Below are 19,773 nucleotides of genomic sequence, written 5' to 3'. Positions count from 1 at the left end.
CATTGCATTAGAAGGCAGTTGACCTAATTAGGATTATGTCATAGGTATATATAAGACTGTACCATAACATCACGGCGCCACAACTCAGGTCTCAAAAAGACATCTAGACTCTCAACACCCCACCCTCATTTGGAAGAAAGAGAACTAGGAATGGAGATGTGGGCATTGTATTAAGATGTGGGCTTGGTATTAAGATGTGAGCTAAGTATTGAGATGTGGGTTTAGTATTAAGATGTGGGCTTAGTATTGAGATGTGGAGTTGGTATTGAGATGTGGGCTTGGTATTAAGATGTGGGCTTGGTATTAAGATGTGGGCTAAGCATTGAGATGTGGGCTTGATATTGAGATGTGGGCTTGATATTGAGATGTGGGCTTGGTATTGAGATGTGGACTTGGCATTGAGATGTGGGCTTGGTATTGAGATGTGGACTTGGTATTGAGATGTGGGCTTGTTATTGAGATGTGGACTTGGTGATGAGATGTGGGCTGATTATTGAGATGTGGGCTTGGTATTGAGATGTGGACTTGGTGATGAGATGTGGAGTTGGTATTGAGATGTGGAGTTGGTATTGAGATGTGGCTTGGTATTAAGATGTGGGCTTGGTATTAAGATGTGGGCTAAGCATTGAGATGTGGGCTTGATATTGAGATGTGGGCTTGGTATTGAGATGTGGGCAGGGTATTGAGATGTGGCTTGGCAATTAGATATGGGCTTGGTATTGAGATGTGAGCTTAGTATTGAGATGTGGGCTTGGTATTGAGATGTGGACTTGGTATTGAGATGTGGACTTGGTGATGAGATGTGGGCTGAGTATTAAGATGTGGGCTTGGTATTGAGATGTGGACTTGGTGATGAGATGTGGGCTTGGTATTGAGATTGGGCTTGGTAATGAGATGTGGGCTTGGTGATTCCCGATAAAATAAAAGAAAGCAATGAGGATTTCCTTGATAAATTAACCAACCTGATAGACTGAGAGGTTGTATTTCCTATGTTCTGTATGGCCAACAACTGTCATTCCAGCTAGTGATGCCTCATAATGTATTGAGATGTGGGCTTGGTATTGAGATGTGGGCTTGGTATTAAGATGTGGGCTTGGTATTAAGATGTGGGCTAAGCATTGAGATGTGGGCTTGATATTGAGATGTGGGCTTGGTATTGAGATGTGGGCTAAGTATTGAGATGTGGGCAGGGTATTGAGATGTGGCTTGGCAATGAGATAGGGGCTTGGTATTGAGATGTGGACTTGGTATTGAGATGTGGGCTTGGTATTGAGATGTGGACTTGGTGATGAGATGTGGGCTGAGTATTGAAATGTGGGCTTGGTATTGAGATGTGGACTTGGTGATGAGATGTGGGCTTGGTATTGAGATTGGGCTTGGTAATGAGATGTGGGCTTGGTGATGAGATGTGGGCTGAGTATTGAAATGTGGGCTTGGTATTGAGATGTGGACTTGGTGATGAGATGTGGGCTTGGTATTGAGATTGGGCTTGGTTATGAGATGTGGGCTTGGTGATTCCCGATAAAATAAAAGAAAGCAATGAGAATTTTTCCTTGATAAATTAACCAACCTGATAGACTGAGAGGTTGTGTTTCCTATGTTCTGTATAGCCAACAACTGTCATTCCAGCTAGTGATGCCTCATAATGTTTTTCAATGTCCACCCACTGGGGAATGTATGATGTATTTTCGTTCTCTAAAACACTCCTGGAAGGGAAAAGGAGAAAGAAAACTGATTAAGACCAACAATCTCTAATTAATTCATGATTTGAGTTTAAACATTGACGGACAAAAAAAAGATAAACATGTAAAAAAAAATAGGGGAATATTTGGGCAATATTGCCCAAATAATTCTAAGACATTGCTTTGACTATTTGTTACTTGTTAGATAATTGTTAGTCGATTGGAAAATACTTTCTCTTGGTCGAACAGGGACCCAGCAACCCAATTATTGTTTGGTTAATAAAAAGGCCAAAATAATGACTTAAAAAATAGAATCAGGTGTGGTTTCATGTGAGTCCAGTGCTAAACTCATTGCGCGACACTTGGCAGAGGGTAAAAAATAGGGGAAAATAAGGAAAGTGTCACATCACAATGACCATTATTCAAGGTGACAGCTTTGAGGAGGATTAAACTACATTAAGACATCACAACTTTACCGAAAACAAAACACATTTTTGTAAAGGGACAAGATAAAAAATTTGGTGGTAGTTGAGAACACTTTTACTCCAGATTTATTTTGTTTATTTGTTTTTTTTTAACATTTGAAACCGTTGACTGGTGTATTTTGTTTCTTTAAAGTTATGTTATCTTTTTACAAGGTGAACTTTGATACCTCCCCCCCCCCCCCCCCCCAACTCCCAGGTCTACCCCATCTCCACATTTCCCAATTTCACAGCAATCCTTACCCAATTTTTCCAACTCGCCAAGGAAGTGTTCTGCTAGTTGGTGCACAACCTTTCGTCAAATGAAGAGAGAAACACAACACTTCTCCTGGCTGCTGAGTCCCCAAAAATATAAAATGTTCACTTCCTCCACTGTTAACGTCTCTCCATAGGTCCGAAAATTTACAAGATTTCAAATACTGAGGGGAGTTCATGCTCTCTGTGTTCCATTGAAGAACCTACAGAATATTGAATTGTATCACTTTAAACAAGTCTCGAATCAGGTTCATCCTACATTCATAAATAAAGCATGTCAGCACTGGTGCCATCCTGTAACTGTGTGACTGAAGGTTATGGCAAAATAATGAATTTAGCTCCAAATAAAGTCAATCCAAATTCTTTTTTTAAAATTGAGCTTTTATATAGCGTAATATCCACTAAACGTGCTCAAAGCGCCTTACATGGGGTCCCTGGTCAACAGTAACACTTTAACATTTAGGACGGGACATGACGCCTGTTAGGCAATATTACAATTTTTTCGGACAGAGACAACACTTTAACGGCCAGATACTCATTTTACACCTGAGTACGGTGAGAGAATGTGAGTAAAGAGCCTTTTCCAAGGACTCAACTAAGCGCCGAGCGAGGCTCAAACCCAGGACCTTCCAATCTGAAAGCGAGTGTCATACCACAAGACCACATAGCCGCACAAGGCATACCCATGAGTTCATTAAAACCGCCAGTTCATTCAAGCATTTCGCTATATGCATTCTAATCTTATTGAAATAATAATTTTTAAAACTAGGCACAGACATAGGTTTGTTATTATTGTCAATTCATTACATGCCTATTGGTAAACAAGTGTGTTCTACCATATACCCTTAAAGAGGCCTTAACTATATAATAAAAAATAAAAATTTCATTCAGATCAAATGCAAGACATGCAAATTAATTGGGTTTTGTAAATTAAATAAAATGTAAATAACAAGGAACAAATTTAACCAAAATGCATTTTTATGACAACCTACAGGAGAGCCAGGAAATCTCTGATCAACCACAAAGAGGGAAAAGTCTGTAGCCGCCAAATGATATGGGAATTGTATTGAAGTGGCAGCCATCAAACGTTCCTCAGTCTTAACCAAAGAGTTTGACAGATGAAACAGTTCTAAACCTTTGATGAAGTTGTCCTGAAAATGAATTATGGCAATGTGAATAATTATATTATTGCCAATTGGGCAACCCAAACACTGACAATCGGTTTACCTGGCCAATTAATGGTATTTTTACAATGCCAGAGTTATGAGATCATAGCCCGCTGTCTATCCACACCTGAGTCGACTGATTTCTGGTTATTACATTCACTTACATATTCAGATTTTCTTTTCTAAACTTACTTAGATTTCAGTGCTTATGCACAGCATCTATTGCATGAAAAAGATCATCTTTGGAATAATTACTGTACAATGATAGTGATGTATGGCAAATTTACCAGAAAATACTGGTAAATTTACCCAAAAGTATATACATTTTAAATAATGTCTTAAATATTTTAGAATTATTTTTCTGATGAGAGTATACTCTTAAAATAAAAATAACATGGATATGAATTTCCCCGTTGGTGAAGTTACTTAACTCGACCTTAAACATTGATAGGCAAAAATTTTAAAAAGTAAAATCGAGGTCCTACAACACTTCTACAAAGCAATTTTCATATCTATGAAGAACTTCCACTCATCTTTCTTTGTCTTTAGGGTTTCATTTATCATTTTTGTTGACAAAGGGGAAACCAGAAAAGTCCAAATCATCTATCTTTGTAAATTAAATTGAAGCTCCTATTCATTTTGACTATTGATATTTATATCTATGAAAAGCTAAATCAACTGCTGCATTGAATATAAAATGATTTCTAATGATGTCAAGCACTTACCCTGTGGTCGAACAACTCCATGGAAAACCTATCTGAAATAACAATCTGTCGAGGATGCCCAGCAAAGTGGCTGCTAGTCCAGGGTGTGGAACAGTCTGATTTGGGAGTTTTTTGTAGTGACACACTAACACTGGAAAGACATATGTTTTTATGTTTTGTTTTAAGGGTTTAACAGAGCTTGAAACACATTTAGGTCATTTCAGAGCCAGTAAAATAGAAGAAAATGGGATAGTCAAAAAAATCATAAAATTACAAATAAAGATACCCAATAAAAAGTAAGACAAAGTGGAATGGTTCAAATAGTAACAGGTGTAAATTCCAAGAGAATACTATCAGGTTACTTAGTTTGAGATCACCTAAAAGTCTTATCCAGACACCAACACAAGATTCCATCTAGAGGAATACACTCAAATGTTTAGAGAATATATCCAAAATCAGAAAACAAAACTAAAAATAATATGTAACAGCGAGATGAGTTATAAGGTGGAAAAAAAAAACAATCTCCCCAAAGCTAATACTAAACATTTAACTGTTTCCCTCTCAGCTAAGGATCCTAGAAAGGGGCATGACAAAACCAAGCAATCCAATTCCAATACAAAGACAGAAAGCAACTCGGAAGACAGATAAAAGGGGATTAAAGACACAGCAAGTGACCTCCCGCCACCATGGGAGGTCAAAGGACCCTGCACAAGGGAAAGACAAAAGAGTGCAACACAAAGAGTAAGTTCTATATCATTTTTTAAAATTAATGAAGAAAATGAATATAACAGCTTTGATAAAGAACAAGATACCAAAAACTGAACGTTTCAGACTCAAAATCCTTCTTCATCCAATAGCAAAACAATAAAAACATTAATACGTCACTTAAAATCCAGAAAGACAACATGACAAGTAAAAGGTTCTTGAAATGTCATCATGACTTGTTTAATGTTTGTAGTTTTATTGCACACCATACAATGTTGTCATTATTTCTTATAAATACAATATTGTTTTATTGTAAAACATTTGGCAAAAATGAAAGTCTAAAAAACGTATGTGTCTCACCAATAAATTGTCCTCGATTTCACCATAGACAAGATTCTTGACTAGGGGCAGAAATACTTGCAAGTTTAAATCAATTTGTTTTTTGTTGTTGTTTTTTTTTTTTGTCTTTTGGTTTGTCCGTTTTAAAAATATATGAATTCAACAATCACGTCCACACAACAACCATTCAATCAGACCCTTAATTAAGATAAGAAATGTAAATATCTTTACACATATAATGAAGGCGTTTCTCAAAAATTTGATCATGATCAAGAAAACAAAATGCAGCCATAATCTATTTCTTACCCTGCATCTAAATTCCATACATAAACTTCTCCTGCTGTTAAGGAAACAAGCAGCTCATCTTTTCTGTAAGGACTTCATTTTATTGAAAATGAAGAAAAGAAAAATGTATTACATTAATTAATGACATGAAATATTTATGTTTGGCACATCTGAGGCAAAAATGATCAATTTCCTTTGACTGTAAAAGATTTATTCAAAATCACATGAACAAAATATAATTGGGATTGTTTAAACAATATTTGTATGAGTCAAGTGGGGGGGGGGGGGGGTTTAAAGTGGCTGACTAGTTAGAACATTGCACTGTGACAAGGAAGGTCCTGGGTTCAAGTCCCATTACAGGCACTTTTGTTTTTTCTTTGGACAAGATTATTAACCCCCAATTTGCAAGTATATATTTCTTTTAATACTTAAATTCAAAAAGAATAAACAAAAACAAAATCTTTACACTTGTTGCCCGACACATACTTTCACAATTCTTACCTGAATTTGACATCAGTCAGCTTTTTATCATCAACCTGTGAAACTGTTCGAGTGGATTCATGAAATATCTTTTCACACTCTTCATAGGTCAAAACAACACACTGCTTTTCTTGTCTAGCAAGGAGTAAACCTTTAGACAGGAAAGGGGGAAAAAAAACAATTTTGTATACCTCTGGTAAACAAGTTATATCTCAACTTATCATAGAAGCATCAAATACCATAAAGCATCTATATCAATAAAAGAAAGAGCAAGTCTGTCTTTGTGTGTGTGTGTGTGTTTGTGTGTGTGTGTGTGTGTGTGTGTGTGTGTGTGTCGAATTAAGGGAAAACCAGACTACAATCTGCTATGAAAATTAGCCAGTTCGTTTATATATTTATCTTTCAAATGCAAGGCGTCGAGAACCTTGAGATTTTACAATGGACATATAAAAATGTTTAAACAGTTTTATTCAATCCCAAAGATTTACGATGCCATTTTAAATAGGAAACGAGGAGCAAACGTTACTCAGATACACACATACATCCTTAAAAATTTCAAGCACAACATCATGTTTAGATGGGTTGAAATTCAACACTGATTACAAATATATGTACATATCCCAGAATTCTACTCACTCTGTCCATTCTCTCTTCCTGTCAATTCATTTAGAAGGAATGAAGTTGAATTGTTATTGATTTTGAACCGCGAGTTGAGTGATCAGGTCTCACTTAAAGATATAAATCAGACTATAAATGTTAAAGGTCACACATAGATCTGTGTGTTGGGAAGTTTTATCTGTTGAGTCCTTGGAAAAGGCTCCATACTTTCATCATACTCAGGTGTAAAATGTAAAATGAGTAGCAGCGTTGACTTTGTTGAAAAAAAAAATATCACCTTAAAGGCATTATGTCTCAATCTACATGTTAAGTATTGCTGTTGGCTTAGGACTCATTGTAAAGTGATTTGAGGCCTGTTAAATGGACATTGTGCTCTATAATGCTTAATTTTTATATTTTTAATTTTGCAATTAGATATCAAATTTAAAGTAGTACCCCCGAGGATCTAAATAAAAAGAATTTGACAAGCAGAAAAGATGGTGTATGTGATTTTCAGTGTCACAGTTAAACTGTTGCTAGCTTGTTACAGAAATACTCCAATATGTAACAGGTGGCAAACACAATAATGTTATTTTTGGAAATGAATTCAAAAATATACAAACCTTCATGAAAACAGCTGAGTTGATAAACTGGTTCATTGAGAGTAACTTTAGACATTGGGTTTCCCTGAGGTATACAATCTTCTGTATGAGATACTGTTGTCAAATCTAAATCATTAATAAGAAACTATAAATACGAACACATCTAAAGCCCAGCTGAATATTTTCTTATAAAAAGATTGTTAACAAAATGTTGTGTAACACCCCTGACATTAACGAAAAATATTTTCTAGCTGGGCAAATATCATTATATCAATAATTAAACAATGATAACATTTGCATTGCAGTCTCATAAAGAGCTCTAGATACTTTATTCTTATCAAATTAGCAAACTTATTGAGCATTTTCGTGACAGCAGATGGCAGACGAAAAATGACTGATGGCTATAAACCCGACTGAAGCAGGTTTTGATATCTGTAAATTGGCTCAAGTTACGAAGCTCATTGAGAAATCTCAAAGTAATGAGAGGGCAGATAGAAGTTCATGCCATCACCTACTGCAGATTTAAAATCAAAATTAAAGAAATTTAAGCCAGTAAAATAAACCAGGACTTTATTTAGGTCATCTTCAGCTGTTGGGTTTTTCTATTTTACTGTTTTATTATTAAAATGGGGGGCAAAAGCAGGGATCCCAATACCTCAGTTAGCAGAGCACACGCTTCACGCGCAAAGGGACTGAGATCGATCCCAAGTGCAGTCGAGATTTTTCTCTGACCCCTCTGTCCATCCAGCAGTGATTGGGTAGCTGGCTCTGTAAGATCTGGCAGAATGTACTTTGCAATAGACTAGCGTCCTACCTAAAGGGTAGTAAGCAACTGCTATTGTCTGTTTCACACTATAGAAACTCCGACTCCATGGGCCTATAGGCTCTGAAGAAGAAGAGGGGACAAGGTGGCCAAGTGGTTAAGGCATTACACTGTGACCCAGAAGGTACCAAGTTCAAGGCCTGCTTCAGGCACCTTCATTTCTTTTTCCTTGGACAATATTATTAACCCCCAATTTGCTTACTTTGGACAGCATAGGAGATTCCTGTTGACATCAGAAGTTTGTTTGGTGGATTATCTATATTCCTTCATGGAATGCCTTGGCAAGGGCGTCTCACAATGTCACATACAAGGGCATTTTTCTAAATATCATTAATGCAACAGATATAGTTTCCAAAAGTCCCATAATCTTTCATATTTCTGTATATCTGGTTATTTTACTGTTTTAAAAAACTGTTTAGCATTAGGTTCATTCTGACATTAAACCATTTTGAGAACATAAGTCACATAATGCCCTGTTTTGTTCCATTAAATCAAGATGACCTTTTAACTCTTTCAGCGCCAATGGCCACAGTGCAGCCAGTCTTGAAAGGCAAAAATAATAATGTAATCCAATCCAACTTTCTATAAAAGTACTATCAATTGAACCAATGATATCATTTCTTTCATCAGAAAATTCAATTGACCCTAGGGGGGTATTTTAATTGAGATTTTGCGACAAATTTGAATGTCGCTCATCATTCTTATGCTGCCTCAATCAAGTGTCAACCATTTTGTGACGGAAATGCGAATATAACCTCAGCGCTCAAAGAGTTAAACCACAATGCTGGAAGATATTATTTCAAATCACCTACACATAAAATTGACAGAGAAATTCCTTTTGGCAAATTCAACTCTATAGCTTGGGAGATACATAATTCAGTGGTACTTCCTTCAGAGCCATAAGGCCCATGGAGTCGGAGTTTATCCCAGTTTCTACCGCGTGAAACTGACAATAGAAATTGCATGCTACCCTTTGGATAGGACACGAGTCTATTGCTAAGTACTTTCCACCAGATCAAAGCAACCCAGCTACCCTATCACTGCTGGGTGGACAAGGGGGTCAGAAAAAAATCTCGACTGCACTCGGCACAGTGGTACACTTCATTAATATATAGTTCAACTAGCTTTAAATTGGACAAAAGTAGAGAAATCATTATTATAAAAACTGTCTAAACTTCATTCAAATTTTATTACAAACTCACTGCATGGTCCAATTTATCATAGTAATTGCTTTATTTTAGTTCAATGTTTATTCCTTTCATCTCTTTCAGTATGGTTCGTTCTGGAAACATTATAAAACAAAAACAAAAAAAAACTTGTATTATTTTGCATCAGTCTTCCAAGACATAATTAAAAGGATACAAATATCCTTGAAATCATCGCCACCAGCATGAAAAAGATCAGTTGAGTTTGAAGACTGTTTATGGCAGAGCAAACCTTGATAGAAATCTTGATTATATCCCATCCAACACTGAAAGTTCAAGAGAAAATGCACCATAGAACACAAATCAAGAAATGACATATCCAAAAAATAAAAGGGTTTATTATTTTCTTTTATTTTTTTTCATTAGACTTTCAGTTAACTAAGCTTTTAAATATTTGTGATACGAGATACAGTGAACTACCATTTTTATTTCACAACATTGTCTGTATGTATTATTACAGGTATCCATGTTTGCAATATCTAAATTATAACTCTTTTTCGATGACAAAAATATACTTTAAAGATAAGCGTTTTAGTTTTAATCAAAACAAATAATTACTTTAAGATTTCCAACACACTTTTACCATTTATCAAATATTATACTGTAAAATCATTTCAGTAGAAACACCCCTTTCGATAAATCTTGACATTGCTAAAATGATTCTTTTTCAAGAACTTTTTATTGAATTTAAAGTACTTTCAAGTCAGAGCCAATAATTTGAAGCTATGAAATTTCCCTATAAGTAGGGACGTTAGAATGGTCTACTAAAGGGTCAATCTCCCCCCCCCCCCCCCCCCACCCCCCAAAAAATCAGCTTAGGGATATTTTTTGAAGTTGAAGTGTCTATAAATAGTTGCTAAGGGTTTACAATTTTTAAAATAGTACATAAGGGGGAAAAAATTCAATCGATGGACATCCAACCTTTTTAAATTCAAATTAGAACATTATTTGGTGCTTTGAACTGAGATGGTAATGACGTTGATCGTTGTTAATGTTCGCGTAGTAATAAATGTAAAATATAAGATAGCCATAAACTAAAATCAAACTCCTTTTGCAAAGATTTAAATATTTATTTAAATTATTGATCACAACTTAAACATTAAAAAGACAAATCTCTTTCCAAGCAAATCAATGCTATGATTCAATGGCATCTTGAGCTTGAGCTTTTAAAAATTAAATTTTAAAAATTGAGCTTTTATATAGTGCAACATCCACTAATCATGCTCAAAGCGCTTTACAAAGGGTCCCTGATAAACAGCAACACGTAACAGGTATAACGAGACATGACGCCTGTTAGGCGATAGTAAATTTTTTTTAGGACAGAGACAACGCTGTTAACAGCCAGGTACTCATTTTACACCTGAGTACGGTGAGAGACTAAGTAAAGAGCCTTTTCCTAGGACTCAACTATGCGCCGAGCGAGGCTCGAACCCAGGACCTTCCGATCAGAAAGTGAGTGTCATACCAAAAAACCACACAGCCGCACATAATGGCATCCACAAGAAAGTGGGTCAAATTTCAGATTGATTGTAAACAAATACATTGTTTGCAATGGGAAGTTACACATTGGGGTTATTTTTACAAAGAACACTTACACTTTCAGTAGGAACCTTTGCAATATCCTTGTATCTCCTGAACAGATCTTTTACCTCTTTAGGAATTGTTTTCTTAAGGTCCATCCAAGCTTTATTCCTAGTACGTCGATCTTGGCATTTTCTTAAGAGGGTTTTGCATTTGGTGAATCTTGCAAAGAACTCACTCTGTTTGAAATAAAAAATGTACATTGATGACTGTCTCTTACAAAATGCTGTTGATGCCTTATAGAATCTCTTCTTTTAATTTATTTTGATTTTGCTTTGGTTTGAATTTTGGCATTTATTGATATTTCACTCATCCTTCATAAAAAGAATTGACAATTAATAGATGCACATCAAAATGTTTGTAACATCATGAAAAATGTATCTTTATCAATCTATAAAATACCTGAAAAATGTATATCTGGTTACACAATATCAAACTTTATATGAAAAATTTCTTGTTAAACAAATATTCAGGAAAGCCAATAGTAGTGGATTTGGTTATGTAAAATTTACAAATATAGGGAATCATTCCTATAAAATGGAGTGTTTTAAATATAAAAGTTTTGACTGGGTAATGAATCTCAACCTGGATATGGCTAATATTTTTTGGGGAGCTTTCTTTGTTTTGATTTTGCTTTTAACTTATTTTTGTCTGTTTCTTTCTTTGGAGGGGGGGGGGGGAATCTTTTTTTTTCAATTGCACTTCCTTATGCAATGTCAGAATAGCGTGATTTGAAAATGCGGCAATCATATATCAATACAATCCATTCAAACACTTACATTCTTCATATGTGTATATGGTAAATAATCGACATCATACTTGACAGACTTTGCAAAATTTAAGGCATCTTTGAAATGATCCATACACAAAATGTGATCTTGAATCACGCGGCTCTCTAAAGATGAAAGAAAAATGTAGTGGTATCAAAATATCATTGTGTGTCCATACATTAAGTGTAACTGTATTTATATCTATTTGTATTAAGTTTTAACATTTTTGATGAAATTCATTTTTTAAAATTTGATCTAGAATAAGCATATTTTTGAGAATTTTAAGAAGCTAAGGATCTCCTTTCAATCAATTTCAGAAAAAAAATTCTAAGAAGCAGAATCATGGACTTAGCTGAATTTCGAACAATGTTCTTTAGTTTTCTTTATAAAGATAGAAAAATTTGACCAAACAATTCATTGGCACACATTTGTGACAACTCATTTCAACTAAGTAGCCACAATGATGAGGTTAAAGGTATGGTCAAAAATCAAAGTGTCGTAAAGAACATCTTAAGACAAGGGTTGTGTTAAAAAAATGTGAGTTCAAAAATGAAAAACCAACAAAAGAAGAAACATCCAGTTGAACACCAAAATAAAATTACATTTTTTGTTGCATTTTGGCTTCTTTCAGTCAAAAAATACCAAAAAAGACCCCTATTCCCATTCTTATAAAGTATTTGAAAATCTAAAACCTTCCCAACGTAAAAACAATTATGAAACCCTCACCATCATTCTGTCATAAAACCAACCCAATGACAAATATAAAAAATATGAACATTTACACAACGCATACCTCCTAAACTTCTCTCTGCTATTAAAAGAATGTATGAGAACACACGGGCAAAGGTTATCTCTCCAGATGGTGAAACTGAACTGTTTGAGAACAAAGCAGGTGTGTTTCATCAGCCCCCTATCTCTTTGCAATTGTCCTGGACTATGTGATGAGAAAGACCTACGCTGGCATGGAGAACGAGCTGAGCTTCACGCTTCATAGACAAAGAAGTAGGCACAGTCCAGCTACGATTGTCACGGATCTAGATTTCGCAAATGATCTGGCTCTACTGAACGAGGAGATGGACCAGGCACAAGAAGTCCTCAATAGACTTGAAACTGAGGCTGAACGAGTAGGACTGTGCTGTAATGCTAAGAAGACAGTTTTCCAAACCTACAACCAAGAAAGGCCAATTAGCATACAGGCAAAGAATGGAGAACGGCTGAAGGAAGTTGACAACTTCAAGTACCTTGGAGGTTGGACCCAAAGCAGTTCCTCTGATATCTCTGTCAGGAAAGAGGAAGGCTTGGAGTGCCTGTCACAAACTCAGGAAAATCTGGAGTTCAAACCTACAGAGGGAAATAAAGAAGAGACTGTTCCTGGCAACGGTAGAGTCAGTGCTTCTATATGGAGCAGCGACATGGACTCTAACAAAAGCCCTTGAGAAGCAACTGGATGGCTGCTACACCCGTATGCTGCGGATGGTTTTCAACATAAGCTGGAAAGAGCACATATCAAATGAAGCGCTCTACAGTGACCCCCCCCCCCCCCCCCCCCCAGTGACTTCGAAGATACAAAAGAGAAGACTGAGACTTGTGGGAACTGCTGGAGACACAAGGAGGAGATTGCAAGCAGTCTTGTGCTATGGGAACCACCTGAGAGAACCAGAAGCAGAGGCAGGCAGAATAAAACATACATTGACTGCCTGCTTGATGACACAGGAATAGACAACACCCGAGAGCTGCGTACCCTTATGGAGGACAGGACAGAATGGCGAAGACTTGTGGCTCATGTTGGGCTGAAATCATTTCCTCATGATCGACCATGCTTGGCACTTCTTGACTTTGTTTGAAATAAAACAATTTACAATGGAGTCACCGAAGCCATGAGACAGGAAAAGAACAGCAAGCAATAGAAAATGTTTATTTTAGGTTGCAATAATATAATATAATAATATAATAATAAAAATATATAATATAATAGCTTATGTCTCTCAAAAGTATTGTATTTTTGTGTCACCTATTGTCTTTGTATGTGTAGCGCCTTTAAGCAAATTATAGCACATTAAATCAAAACTGTGGGAATAAACAGTCGGTTTGAATACAGTTGGTTGCTATAGTAATTAGTTACAGTCAGTTGAATGGGGTAATGGATGTAAATATGACAAATGAAAAAGAAAATCTGAAGTCAAGAGCTTGTGGCTGAGAAGAGAGATGTATGTAATTTGGAGAAAAAGAGGAGAGGTTCTGTACCACAATTGATTTCCCAAAACTTTTAGTAAGTGAATACATCATATATCCGAAAAGTAGATGAGATATTACAGTAGAAAGTTGATAACTTAATGTTAATGGGACTACTGAAAAATCAAATTAACAATATAATCTCAAGATGTTCATAATGAACACATACACACACTCACACATACACACAACGTAAACATACAGATACGCCCTTGAACGTGTATAATAAAACAGAATTTGAAGTATACAATACTTTTAAATTTTCTTTTGAATGCTCTTTCCATAAATGGAACTTTGCAATTTGTAATCTGATAAAAATATAAAAAACGCTTTTTGAGGAAAAAATACAAACATTGCATGATTACCTGATAATGGATGATCAAAGAGAGGCAGAGGTGGGAGATTTCCATCTAATCCATTAATTATACCCATCCCTTTTTGTGGACAGGATTTCACTTCCGCCGGCTGCTTGACATCTTGGAATTTACAATCAACTTGCGAGAAAGAGCCAAAATCAGCAAAATCTTTTCTTTGCCAGCCAGGCTCTTCATTGTGATGGCACATGCTTACAGGGAAGCTGCACTCAGGGAAGTCCATAGTCTTCTATCAACATTTAACAGAAGTCCTGTGACATAGAAAAATGTTTTAAAATAATAAAAATAAAAAATCCTGTGACTTTTGGAGGTTCAAATAGCTCAGTTGGTAAAGCATTCACTTCACAAGCAAAGAGACAGAGATCGATCCCGAGTGCAGTCCAGCTTTTTTTTTTCTGACCCCCTTGTCCACCCAGCAGTGATTTGGTTGCTGGATATGTTAGATCTGGTAGACAGTACTTTACGAAAGACTAGCATCCTATCCAAAGGGGAGCAAATAATTGCTATTGTCCATTTCACTCTTTAGAAACCAGGATAAACTCTGTCTCCCAAGCCAAATTTACTGTCTGCTCTTTTCATGGATGAATATTTTTTTTTAATGATGTTAAAAAAATTAAAAATCCACATACTTTTTATTTTCACATGATAGATTTCACTCTGGTTTACTGAATACTGTCATAAATTTGGATCATTGTGTCAATTAGTGTTTAAGTGAAGCACTTTGTTGTTTGGTGTACGTTGCTCATAATGAAAAGAACAGAATGAAGAATAATTTATATCTCTCACAGAGGAAATGCAAGTACTTTTATCATAAGAAAGAGAAGTTTGATTCCCCAGCCACTTCACCAAACTCTCTTTGGAGCACTACACTGCAGCTGATACCAGGGTTATTCCAGTCTTCTCTTGGACCCTTAAAAATGGAATAAATAAAAGAAGTTTGTTTATTGTACAATAATTTACTAAATGAAAATGAATGGAGAGTTTCATTGTATGTGTAAAATATATGAGCAGACTACTAACTCAATATCAATAATCACACATAATCTGTGTGTGTGTGTGTGTGTTTGTGTGTATATATATAAATAAAAAAGCTTCTTTTTTTCTGAACTTCAGTTTGAATAACGAGAAAATGTAACCTACACATGAAAATGAAAGATAAATCTTGAATCGATGCATAGAGTCAGAGTCTAGAGTCTAGAGAACTGTTTCTCACTTCTCTTAAAAAAAACTTCATCCTTCATCTGCTTCTATCTAATCTAGAATATGTCCACAATATCTAAATGACGAGGTGCAATACTAAAGCAATACTCAAAGTCAAAAATATAATGAATTTGTTATTGGTTTAGCTTCATATGTCAATTCAAAAAGACCCCTTTCCATCTTCTCGGTCTCGGTCTTCGCCATGAAATTATTGTTGATTGTTGACAGGAGAAATTAAATTTACTCGGTAAGACAATGTGAAAGTACAGAAGCATAAAAATGAAAGTAAGTAACGTTTCATTGGCTGATAACACTTTTGATTATTAGTAAAGGCTAATGATATCGTTTTGGTCTCCGCAACAACAGCAGCTAGAAAACCCATTCAATCTGGCCACGTTAATGATTGATTCATGCATGCTATCTTTTGTAAATAAATTCATTAAAAATAATGGGGGGGGGGGGGGGGGGGGGGGGGATATCTTCTTCTTCTTCGTTCCTCTGATGGACATCTATGGCTGCAGTCCGATATCTGCTATGAAGTCTGTGGTCCGCTTTAGGTCCTCAGCCTCACCATAGAGTATAGAGCTTTGTGTTGAGTGTTGTAGGGGTGACCCAGTGGTTCGAACGTTGCACGTTGTACAATGGGCAATCCATAAGCACATGTAAAGTGGTTTCATGGTCGGTTCCACATGGGCAATAAGGGGTTGTTCCAATACCTAGCTTTGTAAACATATGTCCTCTTAGTCTATTGTGTCCTGTTCGGAGGCGGAATAGGGTGACTTGGCTACTTCGCTGAATGGCTGGATTGGATCCTGCTTGTTGTGTTCCAGGTGTGTGTCATTCCTTTCTTTGTCTATTTATAGTTTTATTATTTTCTTTTGCTGATGGTAAGTGATTGACGACTTCGGTTGTTCCTTTTGGGCTCCTTCTTTGGCCAGTTGATCGGCAATTTCATTTCCATGACTTGGAATCCACTGCAGAACAATTTTTCCTGTTTTATCAGATAAGCCCTCAAGGGCCTCCACAGAGTGTGCGGCTTCAGAGTCCTGGTAATTTTCAATAGACCGGAGAGCATCATCAGAGTCTGTCTAGTAAACCACATTTTTCCCGTATATTCTGTGATCTCTGGATAGTTCTTTTGTTGCATTGAGGATGGCTTTTTCTTCAGTTTTAGTACTTGTGCACATTGAACCCACTGATACAGATATTTTGTTTCTGTTTTATCTGTCCAGTGTATGAGTGCACCAGCACCTCCATTCATGAGGGGGCCGGAAACTGAGCCATCTGTATAAACTCTTATCCAGTTGGTCATTGGGTATTTTTTATCGATCATCTTTAGGGTTTGAGCATTGTCATTATTGCTTCGAATGTTTTTCTTGTTGATGGTTATGAATTTTTGTTTCTTTTTCCACGGTGGTGGTTTGAGATTTGGGACATTGATTTGGGCAATATCTTCCTTTGGTGTCACTTTATATTTGCTCTCTAGTTTTTGTCCCAAGGCGATGAAGTTTTCCCTTTCGAGTCGATTCTCTTTCTTTTCCATTGTACTTGGATGCAGTGGTAAGGCTTCCATGAATTTTATCTTTGAGAATTGTGTCATTATTTTTAAATTTCGTTGTTCTTTGAGAGGTTTTATTCCTGTGTGGGTTTCCATCTTGTGAATTGGTGTTGTTTTCATTGCTCCAGTGATCACGCGTAGGCATTGGTTTTGGACTTTTCAACCTTTTGAAATTGAGCCTGTGAGCACGTTCCCCACGCCGATATGGCATAGTCTATTGCAGGTCTTACATATCCAAGATATGTCTTCTTCAGGACGTTTGAGTTTGCTCCCCATTGCGTTCCAGCAAGTTTTCGGAGAAGCTGCATTCTCTTGTACCCTTTCTGTTGACTTTCATCTATTTCATGTTTCCAAGTGAGTCGAGGGTCAAATTTCACTCCTAGATACTTAGGCATAAGGTCTTCTCTCAGAATCTTTCCATCCAAAGTTAATCGCATAGATTGCTTTTTGGTTGATAAGCTGAATGTTGTGTATGTGGTTTTATCAGCATTTACTCTCATACCCCAGTCTTTTTGTCCATTTGCTCAAAGCATCAAGCGTCATCTGTATCCTGGCCTTTGCAGTGCCAATATTTCTTTCAGTGCATATCAATGCAAGGTCTTCTGCATACATGGCTGCTTTTACTCCTCTGCATTTGGTTTCGCAGATGTCATTGATAAATACGACAAAGAAGGTTGGTGAGAGAACCCCGCCTTGTGGTACACCATTTGTCATGTTCGTTAGCTTGCTTTTAGAGTTTTAAGATTGGACTCTTGCTTTTCGATTTGTGAGGTAATCTTTAATCCATGCAAACATGTTGTGTGAAACGTTGGCTTTCTTAAGTTTGAGAAGTAGTCCTTTTGTCCAGACTTTGTCAAATGCCTTTTCCATATCCACCCAAACTGTGACTGTGTGTTTTTTTTTTCTTGGTAACCATTTTCGATCAACTGCGAGATGTATGTTATCTGGTGCTCTGTGCAGCGAAATTGTCTGAAACCAGCCTGTTCATCTGATATCAACTTATTGCTTTCTAAATACCATTGGAGACGGCGATTAAAAATTTTCTCCATCAGTTTGCCCAAGCAGCTTGTCAAACTTATTGGTCGGTAGCTTTCGGGTTTATTTTTTGGCTTGCCATCCTTCTTTATTGGTATCATGGTTGCCTGATTCTATTTGAGCGGAAGTTTACCCTGTTTCCAACTTGCATTGAACAGTTGTTTCATTTTCCTCTTTGTGAGGGTTCCTAGGTGTTTCAACATGTCATTAGTAACATCATCTGGACCTGGTGATTTGTTCGTTTTTAGAGATTTCAAGGCAATTTCTACTTCTTCTTTTTTAATCGAACTGAACATGGCATCATCTGTGGATTCTTTGGGTGTATCCTTGTGTTTTCTCAATTCTTTGTGGACTTTTCGTTTTCGTTCTTTTCTAAACTGTATACTCCCAACACTTGAATACTGCTTCATAAAACAGTTTGCTGCTTGTTTTTTTTGTTGAGAATCCTCCCCTGATCATCTTCTACTGATGGTGCAGCATATCTGATTTCTTGTTCACTTAGAGCTTTGGTCAGGTTCCATAACTTTCTTCCGTCTCTGTCGTAGTCAAGTTGTCTGGTTTTTTCATGCCATGCTTCCTGTTTTGCTTTTATTGTTTCTTTCCTGAGAGTTGTTTCAGCCTCTTTGTAAATTTCCATATTCTCATCATTTGGCTCTCTCTCTCTCTCTCTCTCTCTCTCTCTCTCTCTCTCTCTCTCTCTCTCTCTATCTCTCCCCTCTCTCTCTCTCTCTCTCTCTCTCTCTCTCTCTCTCTCTCTCTCTCTCTCTCTGCTTGTTTTTCTGTGTTCAGTGACTAGGCTGTTGAGACTTCCTAATTTTTCAGTCCATCCTGGACAGTAGTCCTTTCTTGATCCTCTGGGGATTGATTCTTTCGCAGCTTTCATGATTGATTTTGTGAATGCTTTGGCTGATTTTTCCACATTCCTTATTTTACAGTTTATCTCTTTTGTATAACTATCAGTCAACTTTGAAAACAGAGTCCAGTCTGCTTTTTTATAATTCCATCTCGGAGGTGGTGGCTTTCTGTTTGCATATTCTTCAGTTATTTCAACCAGAATGGGACGATGATCACTTCCTGCCAGTTGTTCCTTTACCTGTTTACTGACTTTTCCGGTGAGATCTTCAGATATGAGAGTTAGGTCTGGAGTTGATGTTGTCTTCTATGCTCTTGAGAAGTATCTGGGTCATCTTCATTTCTGACAATTTGAAGCTTACTGTCTGTAAGCCAATTTTCAAGAGTTTCACCTTTTCTGTCTGTCATTGTATCCCCAGCTTGGGGAGTGGCTATTGAAGTCTCCCACAACAATGAACTGTTCTTCTTCACTTCTTATGTTTTCAATTGGCAGATTCTCTGATGGTGGACTGTAACAGTTATATATTGTGTATTGCAATTTGTTTTTGGTAATTTTTACAGCCAATATTTCAACAGATTCATCTGTCGTTATTTCATTTGTCGCTATGTCATTTCTGACGAAGATGATTACTCCACCTTTGTGCCGTTCTTTTCTGTCTTTCCTAAAATGTTGATATCCCCTTATTGAACACCTAATGTTTTCTGTGAGGTGTGTCTCCTGTATGCAGGCAATATCTATCTTCTCATCCTGAAGAAACTTGGAGAGGGCAGTCTTTTTATGTTGTATCCCTTCTGCATTCCATTGTAGAAATTTGATAGTTCCAGTAGTCCGTAACCTTGCATCTC

General features: G+C 36.6%; 1 protein-coding gene across 3 annotated transcripts in view; it reads right to left on the bottom strand.

The window, feature by feature from the left end:
* Positions 1 to 15,747, bottom strand: part of LOC144964951 (uncharacterized) — a 20,613-nt gene extending 4,866 nt beyond the window's left edge. The window contains exons 1-13 of one of the 3 annotated variants that reach the window (XM_078899761.1): positions 15,423 to 15,536; positions 15,086 to 15,192; positions 14,274 to 14,533; positions 11,686 to 11,801; positions 10,921 to 11,085; positions 9,483 to 9,591; positions 7,319 to 7,423; positions 6,120 to 6,249; positions 5,640 to 5,711; positions 4,311 to 4,440; positions 3,412 to 3,570; positions 2,408 to 2,622; positions 1,571 to 1,706 (exon numbers count right to left, since the gene is read on the bottom strand). In XM_078899761.1, the coding sequence (XP_078755887.1) occupies positions 1,571 to 1,706; positions 2,408 to 2,622; positions 3,412 to 3,570; positions 4,311 to 4,440; positions 5,640 to 5,711; positions 6,120 to 6,249; positions 7,319 to 7,423; positions 9,483 to 9,591; positions 10,921 to 11,085; positions 11,686 to 11,801; positions 14,274 to 14,505 (1,569 nt within the window). In that variant the 5' untranslated portion in view covers positions 14,506 to 14,533; positions 15,086 to 15,192; positions 15,423 to 15,536. Of the gene's footprint in view, positions 1 to 1,570; positions 1,707 to 2,407; positions 2,623 to 3,411; positions 3,571 to 4,310; positions 4,441 to 5,639; positions 5,712 to 6,119; positions 6,250 to 7,318; positions 7,424 to 9,482; positions 9,592 to 10,920; positions 11,086 to 11,685; positions 11,802 to 14,273; positions 14,534 to 15,085; positions 15,193 to 15,422 lie in introns of all 3 variants that reach the window. The other 2 variants (XM_078899760.1, XM_078899763.1) reach the window with 2 other exon arrangements.
* Between the last annotated feature and the right edge of the window lie 4,026 nt (positions 15,748 to 19,773).

The sequence above is a fragment of the Berghia stephanieae genome, chromosome 2, assembly GCF_034508935.2.
Source record: "Berghia stephanieae isolate SIO BIC M18660-M18661 chromosome 2, UCSD_Bste_1.3, whole genome shotgun sequence".
NCBI classification, from domain to species: Eukaryota; Metazoa; Mollusca; class Gastropoda; order Nudibranchia; family Aeolidiidae; genus Berghia; species Berghia stephanieae.
The sequence above is the reverse complement of the archived record's forward strand: the minus strand, read 5'-3'. Positions and strand labels throughout refer to the sequence as shown.